The 17,723-nt window shown below is 49.1% G+C and overlaps 1 protein-coding gene and 1 long non-coding RNA gene across 14 annotated transcripts in view; one reads left to right on the forward strand and one right to left on the reverse strand.

Moving 5' to 3' along the window:
• Positions 1-17,723, reverse strand: part of SGSM1 (small G protein signaling modulator 1) — a 63,089-nt gene that overhangs the window by 16,448 nt on the left and 28,918 nt on the right. For 11 of the 12 annotated variants that reach the window (XR_005787029.1, XM_040463942.1, XM_040463943.1 and 8 more), the window contains 7 exons: positions 17,551-17,689; positions 16,128-16,192; positions 13,771-13,916; positions 10,461-10,589; positions 5,644-5,826; positions 4,215-4,283; positions 2,103-2,693 (listed from right to left, as the gene is read on the reverse strand). Coding sequence is in view for 11 of the 12 variants with exons in the window: in XM_040463942.1 (XP_040319876.1) it covers positions 2,103-2,693; positions 4,215-4,283; positions 5,644-5,826; positions 10,461-10,589; positions 13,771-13,916; positions 16,128-16,192; positions 17,551-17,689 (1,322 nt within the window). In the remaining variant the exon portion in view is untranslated. The remainder of the gene's footprint in view (positions 1-2,102; positions 2,694-4,214; positions 4,284-5,643; positions 5,827-10,460; positions 10,590-13,770; positions 13,917-16,127; positions 16,193-17,550; positions 17,690-17,723) is intronic. The other variant, XM_040463945.1, reaches the window with a different exon arrangement.
• LOC121022637 (uncharacterized) lies at positions 347-1,687 on the forward strand. 2 transcript variants are annotated; one of them, XR_005787031.1, is made up of 3 exons: positions 347-462; positions 665-765; positions 1,593-1,687. It is a non-coding gene; the product is annotated as an uncharacterized LOC121022637 (long non-coding RNA). The 2 variants fall into 2 exon arrangements; XR_005787030.1 differs by lacking the exon at positions 665-765 and having other exon boundaries at positions 352-462.

Raw genomic sequence — 17,723 nt, forward strand, 5'->3', positions numbered from 1 at the left:
CCACTGAAAAGAACATCCTCTCCCCGGACCAGGTGGGCGTTTGATTTCATTTTTGTGGTTTTCCGAGAAAGCCTCTTTTCACTTTGTACGATGACAGTCCCTTTTTCTTTCTTTCCCTTTTATGAAACAAAACAATTCTCTAAGCTGCAAAGACGAATTCTCCTCACTGTGCACGACGGTTGGAACTAGCTGGAGATGCACCCACCGCCCCCGCGGGACACTGGACAGGAAGACGGAGAAAGCGGACAGGAGTCCAGTTCTGGCATATGCCGGGCTTGCTGCCTTGACCCCCATCTGAGGAAAAGGTTCAGTGATATGGCAAGAAAAATGAGGAACGATTAAAGGCCAAAAATTCACCACAAAGGCAAGAAATAGCAAATCTCGCTTTTGCCTTGAGGAAAGCTTCCAGACTGGGAAACCTGAAGCTTGGATTTAATGGTTTGGGGATCCTTCTCCCTGAAGGTAAGGAATCTAATAAGAGATTTTCACGCATTAAGGCAGGATCCCCAAGAGCCACATCCCCAGTAAAGGAATGGTAGAAAAAGCTACTTACATCTAGGGCCTTGAAGACAACTACCTGTCTTGAACATAGGTGTCAAATGAAGTATAAAATATACCTCCCTGGATAATTAACAGCCTCACACCAGGTTTATATCTTATGCAGGTGGATAACCTAAGAGCAGAAGTAACTTCTAGATGAAGGTGGAGGAAAAAAAAAAAAATCTAAGACGACAGCTATTCACCAGGAGCAGAAGACTGGGGAAGGTCTGAGGCTCTCAGAGAGCATTCTTGAGGCATACAAAATGAACAGAAAACCTTGAGGTTTCTGAATGTTCTAGAAGAGATTTAGAAAACTTGGGGCGCCTGGGTGGCGCGGTCGGTTAAGCGTCCAACTTCAGCCAGGTCACGATCTCGCGGTCCATGAGTTTGAGTCCCGCGTCAGGCTCTGGGCTGATGGCTCGGAGCCTGGAGCCTGTTTCCGATTCTGTGTCTCCCTCTCTCTCTGCCCCTCCACCGTTCATGCTCTGTCTCTCTCTATCCCAAAAATAAATAAACGTTGAAAAAAAAAATTAAAAAAAAAAAAGAAAACTGGCAGAGGTTGGGGGGCTGGGGGGGGCGAATTAATGATTCGTATGTAGCAAACATAGGACAAGAAAACAGAGATGAGGAAATGAAAACACATCCAGGGAAAACAAAATTTTCTGGCAGGAAAGAAAAACAAATACAGTTTACTGCATGGTGTATATACATTGTTTCGTTATACTAGCGTGAACAACAGATAGTCATTGAACTAAAATTATTGTAACTGCAGCGGATGGATGGGGCTGGGAAGGGGTCCCTTGTGTTGGGGAGGCTGTGGGGGTGAAACGTTCATGTCTGGAACTAAAGAAAAAGGAAAAAGATCAGGAAGTAGCAATACAAGTATGTTATTTATACACACAAGGGTAAACACCAGGTAATTTGGGCAGAATGAGTAACTGCTATTGCCTCTGGGGAGGGCTACATGGGGGCAGATGGGGGGCACTTCTGGGTTTTGTATTCAGCCTGGTCTGTTTCACTCTTTACACTATGGGCATGTATATCTTACATAGAAATAACACGTTCTTCAAAGGAAAATGGATATACACAGTGCCTGGCTCAGAAAACCTCCCATTCAGTTGACATCCTTTGGCTTGGACTTTTTTGGCAACAAAGTAAACTGGAGTACTTAAAAGATGTTGGACCTGAGTGTACCCCAAGATGCTCATCATCGAGGCTGCTATTGATGGAAAGCTCACTGCACATCAGGCACAGAGGACTGGACTCCCTACTTCTGAGAACAGCTCAGGCAGGAAGGTACTCGACTGATAGAAGACTGAGACTCAGAAAGAAAAAGTGAGGTGCCTCAGCTGGGACTGAACCCGGGACGATTTGACTGCAAAGCCTGTGTTCTTTAAATACTATACTGTCTGCCCAGAAGGGCTTCTCCAGTGCAGCCTCTGTGATGGGGAAAATGTAACAGATCAGAGGTCATTCTGGGAAACTGAGGCTCGTGGGACACACCCACCGTCCCACGGCTGTTAGGTACGAAAATTAAGTGCAGGAGAATCCTGGTGACTTACAGAGTAAGTGACGCCACTGGAAGACACGGGGGACGCCTCGTTGTTGGCAGAAGTGGCCACGGCCAGAGAGGCCAGGGCGGGGAAGAGACTTTCCATCTCGGGCTCCTCTGAGAGGTTGTCCTCACTGTCCACACGGCTGTGCTTCCGCACCTCACTGTCTCCCCAGCCCTCCATCGCGGCCCCCTCCTTTCCGGGCAGGGCCACGTCCATGCTGCCAGTGAGGGACATGAACTCGTCCATGCTCTCGTTGGCGAGGAGGTCGCTCTCCAGGCTGTCCTGCACGGCCAGGTCCTCGCGGGGGGCCTCATCCCGGGAGGTGGTGGCCTCACTGCTCTGCCCGTCATCCACGCTGCTGTCCCCAGGTCGAAGCACCAGAGGGGCATTCCGCTGGGCGTCCATGACACCGTCCTCCGTGCTCAGGCTGGGTTCCGAGGGCTCCGAGAGGCCCGAGGAGAAGTTGTGGGATGACGGATGGCCGGAGTCCGGGGAACAGGTGCCATTCACCAGGTTCCCGTTGGGGATCTTGGGCTGTCTCTCCTCCAACCTGCCTTCTGCCTCCACCTGCTCCACTTCGTCCACAGACTCAAACACCTGAAGATGAGGTATGCACACACGGAGAGATTAGGATGCCCACTGCTTCCAGCACCAATCTAAACATCCATCAGCAGGGGGCCGGTTCAAAAATGGAACATGCATGTGGAATACTATACAGTCGGAGAAAGGAGTGGGACGGACCAGGTGTAATGTATGCTCCCGCCGTGGGAAATATAAGAGTGACCTACTGCATGGAAATGCCTAGAATAACCCAGAAAGAAGAAAGCCCTGAAATTGAGGAGTATTAGGGAACCGAAGTAGCAGGAAGTGTACCTTTCATCACAAAAAATTTTTTGCATATAACTTTTTAAAGTAAGAAATGAATTTACAACATAGGAAACAGGCTCAAAACAGCATATTATATCCATGTGGTTGATTATTACAGATCAATTTTCCAAAGTAGTTAGACGTAGATGAGACACTATGGAAAAGTCTCTGGGACAAGGGCAAGGATTTATTTGTGGTTCCTTATGTCCTCAGGCCATATCCCATCAAGGATAGATAGTAGAAGACCATGTTCCAAGGTCACATGAAACATTTCTTCTCTGTGTTTATGTCACCAATATGATCTGTTAATTTCATGTGTTTCTGGTTTAAAATTTTTTTTTCTTGGTTCAATTGTTTTAAATTATGTCAATACAAAATTTGCCTAACTCCAAAGTCAGAATTAGGAAACAAGGGATATTCAGGGAAATGTGGCTTCTTTCCCTGTGTCCTCCCCTGCCTCCTGTAGGTAATAATTCTGATTCATTTCTGGCTTTTTCATCCGTTGTTTTTGAAAACAGATATATTAACATTTCCTGTTTTAATGCCAAAGGTGTCACAGTGTGCATGTTTTTTGTGCTTTGCTTTTATTTAATATTGAGTGGGATGAGTTAACATTTCATGGAATAAAATGGAAAGCTGTGCAACAACATGTATAATAGAATTTATGTAGGATTTTCCAAAAATTACCAAACAGTGCAGTGTATTGTCTTCATACTGTGTACATACTTGTGTGCATGTAAAGGCAAACAGACGGTCTGGAAGGATACACAGCGAAATGATGACATTTCTAGGGAGGGCAAGTGGGGGTTAGGAAGGGTCAAAGCCAAATTTAGCTCTCTCTGCAATATTTTAATTTTTTATAGGAGGAAGAGATTCACATATTACCTGTGTAACTAAAAACTCCTTTTTTTTAATTTAAAAATTTTTATTTTTTTAATGTTTATTTATTTTTGAGAGAGAGAGAGAGAGCACAAGCAGACGGGGGTGTAGAGAGCGTGGGAGACACAGAATCCAAAGCAGGCTCCAGGCTCTGAGCTGTCAGCACAGAGCGTGACGCGGGGCTCAAACTCACAGACGGCGAGATCGTGACCTGAGGCCGAAGTCGGACGATCAACCGACTGAGCCCCCAAAACTCCATTTTTAATGCTAGCATAAAACAAGTGACCTGTAGATGATGGACATCCAATCCCTTTACCCCCAGTCTCAGGGGGGGGGGGGATGGGGGCGGGGGGGCACCTCCCCGAGGGTCACCTGTGTGCTGCTGCTGGAGTCACTCTGCAGGCGGACGTGCTGGCGGCCTGAACTGCAGCTCTGGGAGGACTGATAGAAAAAGGGGCCAAGAGAGACAGAGACAGAGAGATTGAAGGTGTGCGTGAGGCTGCATCCCGGCTCTGGGGCCCTACACTCAGCTCAGGCAGGGATTCTGTAAGTGTGGCCTCATCTCTGTTCCTGACTTGGGCAAGTCCCCTGTCAGGGCCTCAGCTTCCTATCTGTACCACAAGAATAGGGAGGGGGGCGCCCTCTGCTCCCTGGCGTCTCCTCAGGGGCCACAGCAGCCACTGGACCCCCTCCCCCTACTCCTGCAATCAGAAAAACCCACCTTTAACTGCCCTGTCCTCTAGACCTCTGGACAAATATTTAAGATCAACTCAGAGCTCGTGGTACTAATGGCCTGATTTTTTTGTTTTTGTTTTTTTATTCCCCTCTGTATACATGCTTTTGCCCTATAGCTCCTAGTTCCCGCCTACTCGGATGCTAGGCTTGGCCACGGGCCCTGCTTCGGCCACCGGGATGTTAGTTAGCAACCTTACCAGGGCAGAGGTTTAACAAGTACTGTGTATTTCCGCTTCGTCTCTTTATGATCTACGTTCACTATGTGAACGTGCCCAGGTCAGCCTGCTGGAGGATGGGACGTGTGGAGCAGAGCCCGGTCGCCTCAGACATGTGAGAGAGCCCAGCAAAGATGAACGAGCCTTTTAGCGGACCAGGCACGGACAGCAGGCTCAAGAGTGAGCCCAGCCAGGCCCGCTCAGGGCAGAACTGCTCAGCTGAGCCAGACTCAGGAGTACACACGAAGGGCGTTAATGTTAGGAGTCACCGACTTCTGGTGGTTGCTTGCTACCCTAGGCAGTATTATTGTTGGCAATGGATGAGTGTACAAGCCCTGGGGAAGAGAATTAATTTTCTTCTTGGTTTCTCCTTTGGGCGGCTAAACTGGAGGTTCTGAGAGGGCGGGTATGTCTGACCTGGTCGCTGGAGTGCTCCTGGCATTCCAGGACATTCCTGACCGTTGTTGGCACGTAGTAGGTACTCAGTGAGCACTGGCTGAAAAAATGGGAGCCTAGCACTGTACTAGGCGCTTCGTATGCACTACCTCATTTGAGCTGCACACAAACCTCCCCTATCCAAATGGTCGTGCCCTTTTTATAGATGAAGAAACTGAGGCCCAGAAATAAGGGTGCTTGCTTGAGGCCCCAGAGCTAGGAAATGGTGAGGCTAGACTCAAATGCAGGTCTATCAAACTCCACAGTAACCTTCCACCCAAACGCTAGGGGTGAGACTCAGTCCAAAGCTCCAGATACCCAGCCTTCACCATTCCTACAGCAGCTAAATGGAACAGATCCTGGCCTCTCTTGGGCCCCCCCCCCCCCCGTGCTCCCAGATGCGTCCCGCCTGTCACCTCATTGCTGATGGTGGAGTCCCGGTGCATCAGCCGGTGCAGGTGGCTGTCCAGGCTGGCCCCTGATGAGCATTTAGCCAAGGCCGCCGCGTGGGATTCCCGCTCCCTCTGCCGCACGATGGCCTCACAGCCCAGCCATTCAGCCATGGTCTGTGCGTAGCACGCGTGAATCTGCTCGTCCACCTGCCAGGGCAGATGCAAGGTCACCCCTGGGGAGAGCCGGCCCAACCCAGAAGAGACTGCCAGCTCTGACCTGGGACCTTGAGCACTGGAGACACCCATTCATCATTCATGGACGTCCAACAGACATTGACCGAACACCTACCATGTGCAGGGCCCTGGCTAGGCCCTGGGGATACACAAACGTGCACAAAGCTACTTCTTTCAATGTTCTCTTCCTCTTCTCCCTCCCTCCTCTCCTTCCTTCCCTTCCTCCTGCCTGCCTACCTTCCTTCCTTCTTTCCTCCCTCTCTTCCTATACACATTCAAATACTTGCTGAGCTTCTCCTCTGCCAAGCAGTGTACTAAACCCTGGAGACAGCTGAAGTGAGAAGACTGTTTCTTTCTTATTATTCTTCCTTCCCTTCTTCTTCATTCATTCCTTCACTTATCCTTTCGATTTGGGAAGCACCTACTCTGTGCTGGGTACCAAGCCAGACATATGGGATACAAGATGAGTAAGACGCTTCACGCCACCCATCTATCCACACACCCTACACATTTACTGAGTGCCTCCCAAGTGCCCAACACAGGGCCAGGTGCAGAGGATACAAAGATGAAGAGAAGTGACCTCTCCCTTGACTCCAGCAATGGCCTTAGAAAAGGGGTACAGGTTTCAAGCATTTTCCTTGTGGGATTTCAGCAGACAGAAGGGCAACTTGCGTTGTTTCTGTTACACAGCCCGAGTAACTGAGGTTCTGAAACCACCAGAACTCTGGGCACAAATGGGCGTGGACAAGCTGATCTGAGTAAGGGTGTGGAGAGGCAGGAAGGGGAAGAGAGAGGGCAGGGAGCCTGCCTCCTGGCTGGGGGGACAGGGAATCCTTAAGCTTTCCAGGGCTTCCGGAGAGAGGCTCGGGGTCCACCCTGCCCAAATTCCTGCCCTTCCTCCCACTGACCTACCTCCAGAAGACTCATCCAAGCATACCTTCCTATTTCCACTGCCTTCCTAGGCGAGGTTCCCATGACCCTGAACCAGGAGGACCCCAGTGGGCTCCTTCCAGGTGCCTGTTTGTCCCAGCCTGGCCCCTCCTTTGCATTTACCCCTCAGCAGACTCCTCTTTGTTTCCTCCCCGGCCCCACCTCTCACTGTTGCCCCCACCTCACTATCCTGTTCCAGCCACCACGTCCACCATGCACTTGCTACCCTTCTCCCCACAAACCCTCACAGACACACACACACACACACACACACACACACTGCATCATACACATGTCTCCTCTACCTCTACCTCTAGGGCTTTGCTCTTGCTGGCCCCTCTTCTGAGAGGCCCTTCCTCACCGCCCTTGCCTGGAAAGCAAGCAGGTAGCCTTCTGCATGGCATAGGTGGCCCTGGTATGCTCTTACAACCCTGGGGTTTGCCTACATCTGACTCTGCACAAACCCCCACTACACTGGCAAGGAACTCATCTAATGCACCTCTGGGTCCCCGGTCCCAAGCACAGGACCTGGCACCTGGAACTCTGTTCCTGTTTGCCAGGAGCCCACGAGACAGGGGGTGAAGCATGGGAGGGCCTCGTGCTGGTCCTGAGATGATTTTAGACAGTTCACTGGCACAGGGTCTTATCATCTGGAATCACAGTGTGATTTCCATTTTCAGTTCCCCTTGTACTTTTCGGATTACAAGGAAGGCCAGTCTGGTGCTACCGTGCCTTGAACACCTCCAATAACACTTCATAATCCCCTCTTTTAACAAGGAGAGCAGGCCTCAGGCAGGCTACAGTATCTACATGGAACTGAGTTATATCATTTGGTCGTATTCTATTTATTTTTATAGCTTTCCTTCTGTTATGCCAAGTCATGTCAGTCTTCCATTAATGGCAGGGATGTGAAATACCTTTTTAAATAAGTTACATACATTTTGCAGTGAGTCAATTTACTGACAAATATTTAGTAAATAATAGCACAGGTGGGAAATGGATAAGGAATGTAAAATGCCACCAGGTATTGAAAACGGAGTATGAATAAAAGAAGTAGAATGTCGCAATACTTTTTATATTGATTACACAGTGAAATGGTAACGTACTGGATATGTTGGTTTAAGTAAAATATATCATTAAAATTAATTTCATCTTAAGGAAGTGATGTGGACCCACACGCACACACACACCCACATCCACACACACCCACACCCCACACACACACGTGTATGCATGCACGCGAGCCAATGCAGAAGTGACTAAAATCCTAAAGAGGTCTGTGGTGTAGCTAGTGATATTGTGCTGATGCTAACGTCCTGGTTGTGATAATGTGCTACTGCTCTAGGAGGTGTTTCCATTGTGGAAAACTGAGCAATGGGTACAACAGGACCTCTTTATTACAGTTTTTGCAACTTCTTGTGAACTGGGAATGATGTTTAAGAACAATTCAAGGCATCTGTTTCCTTCTACTTTTTAAAATGGGACTATTAAAACACTAACTAAACGTTTGTTTGTTTATATTTACTTGTTTAATGTGTATTTATTTTTGAGAGAGAGAGCACAAGTAGGGGAGGGTCAGAGAGAGGGAGACAGGATCGGAAGCAGGCTCTAGGCTCTGAGCTGTCAGCAAAGAGCCCAACGCGGGGCTCAAAGCGGGGCTCAAACCCACGAACTGCGAGATCATGACCCCGGCCAAAGTCAGACCCTCAACCGACTGAGCCACCCAGGTGTCCCATAACATTAACTAAACGCTTAAAATTAACACACGGGCTCCAGTCATCAAGACAGTGTGGTATCAGCTAAAGATTTCTCATTACAGGGTGGTATTAGATGAACGGAATGGAATGGAGAATCCACGCTAATATGCCCACCTGAGTGCTGACAAGGGGGCAAAAGCCAGTCAAGAGGAAGGCCAGCCTTTCCACCAAACCGTGCTGGAGCAACCAGACATCATAGGCCAAAAAATGAATCTTGACCTAAACCACTCACTGGATACAAAAATGAGCTCAACACAGATCACAGACCTGAATTTAAAATGTACAACTGCAGAACTTGATAAAACTTTGAGAAAAGAAACATAGGAGAAAATCTCTGGGATCTAGGGCTAAACATAAAGTTCTTCAACCTGACACCAAAAGCACAATGTATATGAGGAAAAACTGATAAGCTGAACCTCATCAAAAATTTCAACATTTGTTCTGTACAAGATCTCATTAGGAGGATGAAAGACAAGGGGCACCTGGGTGGCTCAGTCAGTTAAGCGTCTGACTTCGGCTCAGGGCATGATCTCACAGTTCGTGGGTTCGAGCCCCATGCCGGGCTCTGTGCTGATGGCGTGAGGCCTGCTTGGGATTCTCTCTCTCCCTCCCTCTGCCCCTTGCTCGCTTGCTCTCTCTTTCTCTCTCCCAAAAATAAATAAATAAACTTAAAAACATTACTAAAATCAAAAGAGGGTGAAAAGACAAGACAGACTGGGGAGAAAATATCTGCAAACCATTCACCCAGCAAGGAATAAGTATCAAGAACATATGAAGAGCTCCCAAGTGCAACAGTAAAAACCCAAACGATTCAGTTAGAAAAAAGACACGAACGGACATTTCATCAAAGATACGCAGATGGCGATAAGCATACAATGCAAAAACGTGCAGTATCACCAGTCATTTGGGAGATGCAAACTAAAATCACAATGATGCATCATTTACCCCTTGCCTGAGTGGCCGACATAAAAAATAGTGACAGGACCAAACCTCGGTGAGGATGCAGGCGTGGGTCGCTCATATACTGCTGGTGGGAATATAAAATGGTGCAGCCACTGCAGAAGCTTGGCAGTCTCTTACAAAACTGAACAAGCACGCCATGTGCCCCAGCAACTGTCATCTTGAACGTTTAATGACACCTTATGCTCAAGGGAAAACACGAACGTTCACGGCAGCTTTATTTGTAAAGCTCAAACCAGGAAACGACCCACCTATCCATCAACAGGTGGATCGTCAAACATCCATACCATGGAACACCATAGAACACTTGGCCATGAAAAGGATAGATTGCCAGAGGATTGTGCTGAGTGAAAAAGTTCATCCCAAAACGTTATATACCATATACTATAGGATTCCATGTATATATGTTCTGGAAATGACAAAACTACAGGAACGAAGAACGTTCTGGTAATGTTGTCAGGTGTTATTAGGCGGGCAGGGAGAACGGAGAGGCTGTGGCCACAAAAGGGCAACAGGAGGACCCTGGTAACATCAGAAATGTTCAGTTTGTTGACAATGAGAGTGATACACAAACTTACTCATGTGATAAAATGTGGAGAGCTACACACACACACACACACACACACACACACACACACACACAGACAAATGTCAATGCCCCGGTTGTGATATTATAGTTTTGTAAGATGCTACCGTTGGGAGAAATCAGATAAATCCTTCCGTATTATTTCTTATAGCCGTACGTGAATCTATAATTCTCTCAAAATAAAGTTTATTTTACACAATGGCATCTGTGGCTTGTGTTGTATTTCTACCAGGCACCATTGCCCTGGAGCTTCCTGGGTCCCCCATGTTCCCCTGTGCCATCTTGGTCCAACGTGGAACCAGAGCACCTCCATCCCCACAGTACCCAGCTCCTTTTCTTGCCAAAGACCCCACTGCCCATCAGGTGTAACCAACCTCCTTCCTTTCTGTTTCTGTCATCCCGAACTGGTAGTGGCCCAGGAGGAAGGGCCACACGGCCTTGCGGATCTCCGGCTGGATGCCTCCATAGTAGATGAGGCGTAGAAGCTCCTGTTCCTCGTAACTCTGTGGTAGGTGGGAGGAAATAAAGGGTCTGGTCAACAGGAAAGGTGGGCTCTGTGACTTGACAGTCCCACTTCTCAGACCTGGTCCTTAGAGATCATGGTGTGAACAAACAAAGCCGTATGTTCTGGGATATCCATCATGGCATCATATGAGAAAGCAAAACCCTGGAAATCCCCCAACTGCCTGCCGATGGGGGTGGGGGGGTGGGGAACGGGGCATCCCTACACAGGAATACCAACGGAGAGTAAAAAGGGTGGAAGGTGCATCCATGAGAACTTCAACAAAAAGATGTTCGATGTATATCGTTAAGTGGAAAAAAACAAGGTGGAGAATATATCTAGTGTGAGCCCATTTTTACAAAAAAAAAAAAAAAAAAAAGGCCAGTATACAATGAGTTAACATTTGTACTTAGCTTTTAGTCAATTTCGTGCATTGTGTTTATTTGGCCATACCATCTCAAAGTTATTAACCTTGACTCAGCTCAGAGAAAATTGTTTAAAAGCAAATCAATCCAAAATGAACATTTCCAGCTGGTTCTTCACGCACTAGTAACTTCTGTGCACACGAGGATAACTTTAACAACTGTTTGCTGTATTGTCAAATAGGTTTGCCCTCTTTTTAAAACTCATATTCAGGCAAAGGCTTTGCAGTTGTAATTAGTCACACTGAGGGGACCAGCAGGTCCCATCTGTGTGTGTGTGTGTGTGTGTGTGTGTGTGTGTGTGTGTGTGTGTGTAAAACGCCAATGACTGCTTTTTGAAAAGCCACTCTGAAGGGCAGCAAGGTCCAGTTTCCTCCCACCTCTTTACTGGACATTCTAAAATTAGAAGCATATTTCACATTTTTAAGTAGGCTCTACACCCAGCATGGGGCTTAAGCTCACGACCTTGAGATCAAGAGCCCCATGCTCTACCAACCGAGCCAGACAAGTGCCCCACAGATTTCCCATCTTAATGCTAGTCTTAGATGTACCTCACCACAATGGCAAAACCAGCCACTCTTTTGTCTCTGTTGGAAATTTTAATTCATGTTCTGCCGACAGCCTTGTCAAAGCAGTTTAAAGATCAGACAACTATTTGTGGATGAGGCTGTAAATGCTTCATTGAAAATCCACCTGCTCGGGTCCTGGGGCCCACAGCTGGACTCCATTTCCCAGCCTCCTTTGCAGTTGGATGTGGCCATGTGACTAGGTTCTGGCCAATGGGATGTGATAGGATGTGATACAAGCCATTTCCAGGCCAGAGCTTTGAAGAAGCAGGTGTATTCCCTTCAGACTATGTATTTCTGCTCCGCTGCCTGGAGGCAGATGACTATGAGGCCCCCGGGAGGATGGTGGGGCCACAAGAATGAAAGACTCTTGAGCCCCTGGAGGGAGGACAGATGCCCACCCACCAGGAACGCCCACTGAGGACTGAAGAGTGAGCAAGAAATACACCCCATGATGTCAAGCAACTGAAGTAGTTACTGTATTGGTTACTGCAGCTCAGTCCACCCGAACGCAATAATGCGACCAAGAAGGGTAAAAACATGGCCAGTTTGCGAAACTGTTGCAAAAGTGTTAGACAAAAAATACTCACTTTTGACTAATCTATCTTTTCAACCAACTTGTCCTTAGACTAGCACCTCCCAAACTGGGGAGATCACTAGAAGCATTTGGGGAACTTTCAAAAAACAGAAATTCTTGGGCTCCACTCCCAGGGATGCTAAATCAGTAAAGCTGGAGTGGAGCCCAGAAGTCTACAAATCTTTTGAATTCCTCAGGAAATGTGCACTCTCCCAGGCCAGCCGGGATTATGAGCACTAGGACTTTTTGGGAAAGTAAACTGGCACATCTATTTAAATTTTAAATGCATATCAATCAATTTTATTTCTAGAAATCTACTCTCGAAATAAAAGCACTAGTCAGAATTATATGTGCTTATAAAGATGTCGACTGAAGCCCTATTTGAAATAATTTTTAAAAAGAGAAAGAGCCCAGGGGTGCCTGAGTGGCTCAGTCAGTTAAACGTCCGACTTTAGCTCAGGTCATGATCTCGCGGTTCGTGGGTTTGAGCCCCACATCGGGCTCTGTGCTGACAGCTCAGAACCTGGAACCTGCTTCAGATTCTGTGTTTCCCTCTCTCTCTCTGCCCTTCCCCTGCTCACACTCTCTCAAGAATGAATAAACGTTTAAAAAAAATTTTTAAAAAAATAAAAAGAGAAAGAGCCCAGCTGTCTATCACTAGGGGAAGATCTGAATAAAGTATGGTCTACTCATCAACTACGTGCGAAGGTTCTAATGTTCAACATTTCACCTAGAGATCTGAAAGACATCTTTGCTATAAAATGAAGCTGTTGCTTAAAATACAAACTCAACGTCACCTCATTGTTTTTTGTTACCTCATTTTTAAAAAAATAAGAATTACAGGGGCACCAGGGTGGCTCAGTCAGTGAAGTGTCCGACTCTTGGTTTTGGCTCAGGTCATGATCTCACAGTTCATTTAGGAACATTTAGAAACTGTTCCATATGCTCCCCCCCTCCCCGCCCCCCTTCCCAGTTTCTTGAGAGCCATAAGCCTATCAGCCTAGCCAAGGTTCTGGGAAGTTCTGCAGGATACAGAAAAGCTGACCCCTCTCGTTTCCCAAGCTATTTGACTGTGAAACTTTTTTCACACATAAACATCTTCCTTGCAGGGATGATTGCCTTCTAGTAAGAAAACCTTAGAGATGCGTTTCCAGGTGAAATATCTGATGGGAGGATTCTCAGGTCGTGAGGCCAAGTGGAAGGGTTCTGCACGCTGGGGGGCGGTTTTCTGGGCCCAGCTGCCTCCTCTGACTTAGCTACCATCCTCCTAAGTAGCTAAGTAGTTTCAACCTTCCTGCGGAAGAGACTTACTGCACCTCGTGCAGCACTGTGCATACATGTGATGCTTAATAAATCCTTGGTGACAGATTCTTTACTCCTTCCAGGAGAGGACGCGCATGCTCCAGCCTCCTGGATCCTCACACCCATGGGCAGAAGGGGGCCGTGGGTTTTAGCACTCTCAAGAAGGGCGGGGCCTTCAGGTGGGGTACGCAGACCACCCCTAAGGTGTCACAGCCGCCTTGAGTCCCCGCAAGCAGGTGGGTTCATTGCTCAGATGACAAGACGGTCCCCCCAAGGGCTCTGCCCCACTGCAGGCAGAGCCAGGCCAAGCCTTACTGTGCTGTCCTGAAGGTACTGCTCCCAGATCCTGGCCGTCAGCCCATGTCCGGCATCACAGGGCAAGTCTGGAGACACGATCATGTGATTGACCAGGGCTGACAGGTGGGTCCTCACAGTGGACAGGTGTCTGCAGTAGGCAAGCCCTGGCGAGGGAAGGAGGGGGGGAAAGTGTCATCATCCACCATCCAGCTTGCCTTGCCTTGTCTCATGGATCTCAAAGCGCTGCCCCACCCTGCAATCCTAGTAAACCCTCAGGACGCAGAAAGTCCCGTCATCCTTCTCTTCCAGATGAGGAAGGCGAGGCTCGGAGGGGTGAAGTCACTTGCTGGCTTGACTGCTTAATAGTTCTGTGAGCCTAGGGAAGTCGGTCACCTTTCTCAGCCCAGGCCAGGGTGCCATTACCTCCTCTACCCGGAAGCCAAGGCATTTAATCCATGGGCAGGAGGCAGACAAGGGGCAGGCAGGAAGGAGGCAGGGACTCCACATGCTCTCCAGGCCTCTGGGTGCCTCCGATCCGTAGCAAGAGAGAAAGAGAATGGCAGAGGTGGGCAGCTCTTGTTCACAGTGCAGCTAGATAAAGAAGGCCCTGGGAGATGCGCCTGGTTTGCTTTCAAAGATGGCCCCGCACTCTCACCGAATGCCTGCCAACCTGCCACCCTTCATCCGCTCCACCCTGGGCACCTGGAGGGCACAGTGCCTGGTACACAGGAGGCACTCAGCAAATGACAGCTTGTGTTTGCTCTGACCATGCCCCCTCCCTTTGGCTGTCCCCTATCAACTCCTGGAGAGGACCCTGGGCCTTCTGGAGCCTGAGGACTCACCCCTCCCAGCAATGAGGAGGAGGAGGAGGAGGAGGAGGAGGAGGAGGAGGAGGAGAAGAAGGGTCAGAAAGAGGGGAAGGAGGGGGAGGAGGGTGAAGAGAGGCAGGAGGAGGGGGAGGAGAGGGAGGAGGAAGGGGAGGAGGAGATGGAGGGGAGGAAGGAGGAGGAGGGGGGAGGAGGAGGAAGGGAGGGAGGGAGAAGAGGAAGGAAGGGGAGGGGAGGAAGGAGGAGGAGGGGAGGGAGGGGAGAAATGAGGGGAGGAGGTGGGGGAAGGGGAGGAGGGGCAGGGGGAGGGGGAGGAGGGGCAGGGGGGGAGGGGGAGGAAGGGGAGGACCGACACACGCATACACTACGTGCCAGGGAGCTGGCAGAGCTCCCATAATGCAGCTCATTAAATTCTCACAACAACAGTATGAGGCAGGTACTCCTATCTTCTCCATCTTACAGATGAAGAAACTGAGGCACAGACTGCTCGTGTCACCTGCCCAGGTCACATCACCAGGAGTGCAGAGATGGAATCTGAACCCCAGCTGCCCAGCGCCAGAACTTGGGCTGTCAACCACCATCAGGGATGAGCCATGGCACGGCACGCGACAACCTTGTTCAAGATCCATCTTGACCCTCGACCCTTTCTCCAGGAAGCTTTTCCATTTGGGTTCCATAAACATGTGTCCACCCACGCTCCCCTGGCTCCCAGCCAGGCCCTGCATCAGGCACTGGGGATGGGTGATAACAGAACAGGCAAAAACCTTGATCCTGAGAGCTCACGCTCTCCCTGCCTCTCCAGGCGCGGGGGGACATGGCCTGAGCTGCTACTCCGCAGGCCATGCAGGACATAGTAACACTTTTCTGGAATCCCTGAAAATACGTGTTTTATCTCCCCCATCTAGGCTGGGAAAATAAAATGTGCTAAGAATCACAGCAGAATGAAAAACAAAACAAAAAAAAAATCAGGCTTTGTGGTCAGTGGGTTAGGCTTGAGCTCTGGCTGTGTCATGTATCAGCAGTGTGACCTTGGGCAAGTTACCTTGCCTCCCTGTGCCTTAGTTTCCTCATTTGTTAAACAGAAACCATCGGAATGCCTGTATTTAAATTTTCATTTTTAACTCCGTGGAAAGGGATCAGACCACCTGACTCTTCTGCCCACAGGTGAGGGGAACCGACTCTTATTGAGCACCTAGGACGTGTCCTGCTAGGTGTTAGGGGCTCTATACATGCTTCTCATTTAATCCTGAAAACAAGCCCTCTAAGGTGGGCACTGGGGATGCGATGGTGACTAACCAGACCCCTGCCACTGAGAAGCCCCGTTGTTTGCTGTCCCCCCTCAGCACCTACAGACACAATTTATCCTCAATCTATAGATGAGGCTCAGAGAAGTGCATGTAACTACACTAAAAACAGACACATTCGGGAAACAGGGGAGCAGAGGTTCACGTGCCAGAGCCAGGCACCTTCCCCTCACACTGCTGACATACAACAGGCATTTGATAAATGCCCCCAGAGACCACAATGGCAAGTAAAGCCAATACGCACATCCATAGAAGGCTCTGGAAAGGATCTGGTACTTCATATTGTCACAGAGGAGCTTCAGGGGAGCCCTGCAGGTGGAGGAAAAGACGACACTTAGGAAAGACCACACAGAGCCCAGATTCCCTGGGGAAGCACAGCTTGTTGCCTGTAGGGAGCAGATTAAAACCAGTCGGTTAAGGGGACTGGAGGCGGGGGAACTATTATTTCTACCCATACAGCATCATTGCCACTTCCCCTAGTCTTTGGGGTCACTGCCTCCCCAACACTCTGGACCTGCAGTTTGGATGAGGCTGATTCTACCCAGTACCTGACTCAGGTTGGAATCACAGTCCTTGAATAAGAGGTGGTCACGTGATCCAACCTGAGCCAATGAGAATGAGCCCTGAGACTTTTGTTGGAACTACAGGGAAACAGACCCATTTTTCTCTGTTCAAGTTCCTAAGCCAGAGGGATATAGGACAGTGGCTGCTGGGATCCATTCTTGCCACTTCATAGGAAAGGCCTGCCTGAGAATGAAACCACCAGAGGCAACCAGGGGCAAGAGTTGAAGAAACAGAGAGATTTCTGTTTTGAGCATCTGGAGCCAACCGTGCCTGAAGTCACCATGCCTCTGGACTTCTCCATCCTGTTGCGATTTCCTTTCATATTTGAACTAGTCTGAAGTGGTTTTTCAGTGACTTGCACCAAGAGTTCTGACTTCTCAAGTGGCCCAGCTGAACCAAACTGAGCCAAACTGCGATCCAGAGTCTGGCTCATTGCAGAGGTGATGCCTCAGAGCTCCTCCTTGCGTGGGGGGGGTTTTGGGGGCTGTTTTGGCTGCAAGAGGAGAGGGGAGTAAGGCCCCAGCAGTGTTGGGGAAATCGAGGACTGCTGAAGGGAGTATTGTGCATGCTTGCAGAGAACAGGATGGAGGAATAGTTGCATATTTTTCTCAGGACCTCCTGGGGGCCACGCAGGGAGGCATTAATACGAAAATAACCCTCACTGTACCTTCAGGTTGGTCGGGTGCAGACTTGCTCAGGTTACCAGGCATTTGTATCCCCATTCTGTGGAGGAGCAAACTGAGGCATGTGTGCTTGGCATTAAGTAATATTTGGTGTCACCGGGCCCTTTAATGGGCAGCAAGCAGAGCCCCGAGCTGACCCAGGACAGACACATAGTACGCATGATAAATAAGCCTTTGCTGTAAGAAGCCACTGAGATAGCAGGACTGTTTGTTACTGCAACATAACCTTGTTTATCCTGACCGATACATGTAAGGAAGCTCCGCTAGCTAGGACTTCACAAGGCTAGCCTTTGACCCAGACCTGAGTGATTCCGTAGCCTACATCCCTCTTCTGAATTCAGCACTGGGCAACAAACAGGTGCCTACAAATCTTCTGCAAATCTTTCCATTCCCTCGACCCATGGCGTAAGCCCCTCATACCTCTCATGGTTGCAGCCATTGGTTGAGCCACCATCGGCGGAGCCACTCTGTGAACAGGATGAGCAGGAGGATTTCCGGGGGCTGGGTTGCCATAAGGGTGGTAGGTTGCTCACGGAGACATCCATCAGGTCCTGGGGGGCTGTGGTGGATAGAAGGGATGGGGCAAGAGCCCC

This window comes from Herpailurus yagouaroundi, unplaced genomic scaffold (genome assembly GCF_014898765.1).
Source record: "Herpailurus yagouaroundi ecotype Mexico unplaced genomic scaffold, PumYag 428, whole genome shotgun sequence".
Lineage (NCBI taxonomy): Eukaryota > Metazoa > Chordata > Mammalia > Carnivora > Felidae > Herpailurus > Herpailurus yagouaroundi.